The sequence below is a fragment of the Phyllostomus hastatus genome, unplaced genomic scaffold, assembly GCF_019186645.2.
Source record: "Phyllostomus hastatus isolate PE091 unplaced genomic scaffold, TTU_PhHast_1.1 phas_contig_948, whole genome shotgun sequence".
Lineage (NCBI taxonomy): Eukaryota > Metazoa > Chordata > Mammalia > Chiroptera > Phyllostomidae > Phyllostomus > Phyllostomus hastatus.
The window spans coordinates 1515343-1520524 of NW_025333993.1; the positions used below are offsets into that span (position 1 = coordinate 1515343).

General features: G+C 62.9%; 1 protein-coding gene and 1 long non-coding RNA gene across 4 annotated transcripts; both read right to left on the minus strand.

Annotated features, from left to right (window-relative positions):
* Positions 1-987: 987 nt before the first annotated feature.
* On the minus strand, positions 988-1987 carry LOC123827918. 2 transcript variants are annotated; one of them, XR_006787381.1, is made up of 3 exons: positions 1925-1987; positions 1601-1736; positions 988-1251 (listed from the first exon to the last, which is right to left on the minus strand). It is a non-coding gene; the product is annotated as an uncharacterized LOC123827918 (long non-coding RNA). The 2 variants fall into 2 exon arrangements; XR_006787382.1 differs by having other exon boundaries at positions 988-1383.
* Positions 1988-4390: 2403 nt separating this feature from the next.
* Positions 4391-5182, minus strand: LOC123827913 (keratin-associated protein 10-3-like). 2 transcript variants are annotated; one of them, XM_045852364.1, is made up of 3 exons: positions 5129-5182; positions 5022-5080; positions 4391-4925 (listed from the first exon to the last, which is right to left on the minus strand). In XM_045852364.1, the coding sequence occupies exons 1-3, from the start codon at positions 5180-5182 to the stop codon at positions 4391-4393; spliced, it is 648 nt and encodes a 215-aa protein (XP_045708320.1). The 2 variants fall into 2 exon arrangements, with proteins under 2 accessions (XP_045708320.1, XP_045708319.1); XM_045852363.1 differs by having other exon boundaries at positions 4391-5080.

A 5182-nucleotide genomic window follows, 5' to 3' on the forward strand; every position in this document is an offset into this window, starting at 1 on the left:
AGCTCCAGGGGCCAAGGCTTCTAGCAGGTGTGGGGGACCCCAGGGTGGGCCCAGGGCAGGGGCGGGTGGAGCGGTGAGACCCGGGGTGCCCTGCATTGCTGTAGCTGGAGAAAGTGCCCAGGAAATGCCTGGCGACAGCTTTGCATGTTAAAGCCAGCTGGCGTGTGGAGGCCCCAGGGGCAGCCCAATGGGAGGCTGGGGGCATCTGGCCTCCTTTGCACCTGGTGCAGTAAGGGGTGGGGGGATTCTTTCACGGCCTTTGCCCTTGGACTTCTTTAACCAGAGGTCTGCTGTCTGTCACTGGTGCTTCTGGGCTCACAGGGTGTTATCCGTGTGAGTTCTGGGGAATCCTGGCCCTAAGCCCATGCCTCTGAGGCCGCTTCCTGGGAGACGCCCCCTGCTGGTGGTTCACACTTTTGCAGTTAAGAAGTTCATTCAGCGGGCCTTTCGGCGGCTCAGATTGGAGCGCAAAGGCAGCAGGGGTGTCTGGACAGCCAGCCCTCGGCGGGTGGGCGGGGTCGGGCCTCTCCTGACCAGCCCCAGGTCGGCCCTGGGAAGTCCGGGAGGCCGAGGGGGAGATGGGGCCGCTGCCTTACCTGCCTGACACTTCAGCACAGCTGGGGAGGGGCTGGCAATCCAGCGCAGACGGTCTCAACAGTTCAGTGCTGAGGCTTTTCACTTTTATCACTTTAGCAAAAGGACACGTGACATTACGTGAATGACCCCCTCCCCCTTAGTACCGGCACAGCGACCTGCTCTCTGGAGGAGACCCCAGCACACCCCTCGCCCTGATCTCAGCAAATGCAAGTGTGTGGGCCCACCCACCCCTTCACCCCCACTTCACCCTCCAAGCACAGAAAAGGCCACGCCCTAAACCAGGGCACCCTGTCACTCTGACACCTATTTCCCCTTGAAAACCTTCTCAGCGTACAGGACACGTTTTATTATTATACTCCCCCCCAACCCCCGCACGGAAGTCAGGAAATGAAGAAGATCCATTTTTATCATGGAACCTCATACACGTTGCCCTTCAGTGGTTTTGGTGGTTAACAGTAAGTCCTGGGTGTCCGGGCAGCCTTTCTCCACAGTGCAGGCGCGAGATTCCAGGTCTGGACTGCCCTTGGGCTGGACGCCGCCCACGCCCTGTCCTTCCAGGTGGACTCTGAGCCCCGGGCTTAGAGAGCTCTGTGTTGGGGGGTGGGGATGGGCGGGGGCGCCCACTTCTCCTCCCACGCTGCGAGTCTGGGGACCCTGAAGGTGGGAGGATGGGGAAGGGGGGGTGAGGTCCCCGGGGGTCACCCTCTGCGTCCCATCCAGGCCTCTCCACTTACAGCCGCACCTGGAGCCGCGTCCACTCTGGTGCCAGGTGCCCAGTGCCCAGCGCTGCTCAGAAAGCGGGGTGGGGGCATGGGACATTAAAGCCACTCCCTTCTCTCGCAGTGTGTTGGGGTGGGGTGTCCCCGCCGTCTGTTAACGCTTCGTTTTCCATCCCAGCCCGAAGTCCGGGCTTGGAGCCGCCGGGGCCCAGGTACCTCTGCCCTGGGGTGAAGAGCTTAAGGGGGTATCTCAGGCGAATCCAACAAGCATCTCCGGTACTTACCGGCCACGGCGGTGGGGCGGGGGCAGAAGAAATGCCAGCCTCGCTGCCAAGGTGACTCCAGGGTCGGCATGCAGCCTGGGAGTCCCCTCCACCCCCGCTCAGACCGCAGGCGAAGGAAGTGGGTGGGCGGGGCGGCCTGGAAGGAGAGAGTTTCCACCTCTGGTCGGGGGAGGTGAGGGGTGGATTAGGGGAGGGGTGGATTGGGGGCTGCCGGCCCGGCCCTGGGGTCTGCGGGCTTGGCGGGGTTGGCGGGGTTGGCGGGGAGCCCTGGGGACGCGGAGGAGGAGGCTGCGTGAGCACGCATGAACGTGCTCCCACGCGCACCGCAGAGAAAAACAGGAGCATATCCACCCGCGTGATAAAACTTGTGTCCTGGTCTTCTTTCCGCGGCTTGCATGTGGCTGTGCCGCAGGTCTCGCGCGTGGAGGTGGTTGGGAAGCCTCCCAGGCTCGGGCGCTGCTCCACAGCCCCACCTGGCGAGGTGTGTGGGCAGGAGTCCGGCTCCCGCGCAGCAGCGGCCGCTGGGGGTGGGGGTGCTCTGGGAACCGTGCGCCGGGTAATGACCTCTCCCGGGAAGTCTGCGGGTAGATAGCGTCCCCTGCCCCGGGGCTCGAGGCTGAGCTTAGGGTAACTCAGAGGAGAGTCAGTCACCAGTGTCGGTGACAGGCTGCGCGGTCGTCCCTGAAGAGCAGAACAGAGGGGCACTCAGGCTGGTGGCACACCTGGCTTCTGTTTAAACCAGGGAGCTCTCCGCCAGCATGCCTTGTCCGACGCCACTGGGCTCCATCCGGGGTCGGAGGGATGGAATTCGGGGCCTTGAACTTGTCTGGGAACCACTGCATCTGCGGGTCATGACTGCAACCCAGACGCAGCAGCCCTGCGGGATGTGTGGTGTGCGCCGGGGACTGTCGCCAGCATCCCTGCGCCCCCTGGGGATTTGTGGGAACATCTGTCCCTCATCTGAGTGAGTCCCCCTTTCCCTTTGTGTTAATACCTCAATGAAAAAGGCACCTCGCTGCGACATTTGTTTACAAAAATATTTTGGTAACTGTACTTTCAGAAGATTGTTTCCCCTAGGAATCTAGACTATTACATTTTATGCACTTACATACTGTTTCTGAGAAGGGGCCTAAGGGGTTCACCATCCACCCAGAGAGGCCCAGACCCACAAAAAGTTGGGGTCCCCAGTTCAGCGGTCTTTTGGGGGTGCCGATGAAGTGGTCCAGAGGGAGACTACTAGAAGCTTAAGGGGAGGCTACAGTGCACAGAAGTCCAGGGAATTTTCTGGCTTTGTAACACCTGGGAGAATGATTTCTCTCACCCCCCTTTCATAATGGGGTCCCAGAAAAGAGGGACAGGGTGCCCCAGGAGAGGGGGGGGCAGGATCCCCCAGGGGAAGGAGCCCCAGGACGTGGGAGGAAGGACTGTGGGTGCTCATCTGCGGGGGTTCACACCGTCTGAGTCTAGTTGCACTGAGAGATCCTGGGCACCCCCATTTCATGAGCGTGGATCTGGAAAAGCCAGCCTGGCCCAGGGGGGTCTGGACCAGGTTCTCGGGGGGACATTGCGTGACAGTCAAGTGATCTCTTAATGCTCTAAGGGTGGGGGGCTCACTGCTGACCCGCCTCCCTTTGAAGAGTGCCTCCTGGGGGGAGGGGTGCCGAGGCAGGAGCAGGGGAGGGTGAAGAGAGAGAGGTGGCGCTGGTGGGGTGTGGAGGAGGGGACCTCGGTTAGGAAGTGGCTCTGGCCTTGGGGAGTCTGGAAAACGTGGGCACTCCATCCAGACCCGCGACGAGGAGAAATCCTCTGAAGGCAGCAAGCCTGGGCCCCAGAGTGTGGGCCCCCCGGCCTCTGCCCTCTGCCCTCTGCCACACCCAGGCTAGAACTGGAGTCAGGGGTCTGCCTGACCTTGGTCACACCTGGCCTGGACCTGGGGTCAAGGAAAGGGCGTTGTCATCGGCCTGTGCGGACACAGGCAGGGGACATTTAGATAAAACGAGGAGGTTGAGGGGGAGATGGAGGGACAGACTCAGTCTGTGCAAATCTCTGGGTCAGCTCTGCTCCAGAGCATCCTGGTCCCGCTGCCTCCTGGCCCTGCAGCCAGCTCGGGCCCTGCCCCCGGGTGCCCTCGGACTGACCAGGGAGAGCGAGGCCTGGGACAACAGGACCCTCTCGCCAAGGGCCTGCTGGCCAGGTGGCTGTTGGCCACTTGGGTCCCAGACACGCAGCACAGCCATGCAGCACGGCCACCCCAGACATGTCCAGAGGCACAGACATAGGAGCAGGGGCCCCAGACTGCCCTGCGTGGGCCTCAGAAGTCAATGTAGGAAAAGCTGCCCAAAGGTGACTCGTGTCTAAAGATGCAGGAGCCAGGGCTGTGCTCCCCGGGGGATGGGAGCTGCAACTAGGCCCAGAAAGAGGACGTCAGGGGCCAGGACAGTGCGTTTATTCAATCAACTTGAGACACATGCATGGGGTGGGGGGGCAAGCAGCACCTAGGGGACAGGGGTCGAGATAGGCAGGGGCCCCAGTAAGGCTATGGGACAAGGCCCGGGGCCTCGTCTGTCAGAAACAGCCTGGGGACCCCCATAGTAGGGGAGGGCCGTCTCCGCTTTATCGGGGCCGCATGTGGAGGCTGCAGACAGGCTTGGTGTGGCGGCTGGAGTCGAGGGTCCTCGAGTGTTCATGCGGAGGCCTGCACCGATGCAAGTGCTGGGAAAAACCCTGTGGGCGGTTGTGAGGAGGGAGGGGCTGGCTCTGGTGGGACAGGACCAGGACATTCGGTCAGCATCAGGACTTCTGGGCTGAGGCAGGGATGCAACAGGCCGGGCGGGAGCACACAGGGCGGCAGATGAGGGACACGCAGGACGCTGGGCGGCAGCAGCTGGGCTGGCAGCAGGAGGAAGAGGGGGCACAGCAGGAGGAGACGGGCACGCAGCAGGCAGGTCTGCACACAGGGCGGCAGATAAGGGACACGCAGGAGGAGGGTCTGCAGCAGGATGAGGGGCAGGGGGTGGGCTGGCAGCAGGAGGGGGCTGAGCAGGGGGCGGCCCCAGAGCAAATGGGCACAGAGCACATGGGCTTGCAGCAGACGGGTGTGCAGCAGACAGGTGTGCAGCAGACGGGCACACAGCAGGCCTGCTGGCAGGGGGAGGAGGTGCAGCAGGAGGACTGGCAGCTAGACTGCTGGCAGCACAAGGGTGTGCAGGAGCTGGTGCAGGCTGATTGGCAGGGGCTGGGCCCACAGATTGCCTGGCAGCAGGGGCTGGACACACAGCTCACTGGGGCACAGACGAGGGTCTGGCAGGGGGCTGGGGCACAGCAGCTGGGGATACAGCAGCTGGGGACACAGCAGGAGGGCTGGCAGCAGCTGGGGACACAGCAGGAGGGCTGGCAGCAGCTGGGGACACAGCAGGTGGACTGACAGCAGCTGGGGGCACAGCAGGAGGGCTGGCAGCAGCTCTCTGGACAGTCGTCCACCTGCCGGGAAAAGTCAGTGCAAGAGTCACTGGAACCGGGCAGGCAGACGCGGTTGCCATAGCTCAGGTCGCTGGAGCAGACGGACAGGGTGGAGGCAGCCAT

What these genes read in the sequence shown, in the direction of transcription:
- LOC123827913 (XM_045852363.1), bottom strand. Translation starts at nt 5,182, where the DNA reads ATGGCTGCCTCCACCCTGTCCGTCTGCTCCAGCGACCTGAGCTATGGC. An exon ending in ACCTGAGCTATGGCAACCGC is followed by an intron (nt 5,081 to 5,128) that starts GTCTGCCTGCCC and finishes TTTTCCCGGCAG; the next exon opens with GTGGACGACTGTCCAGAGAG.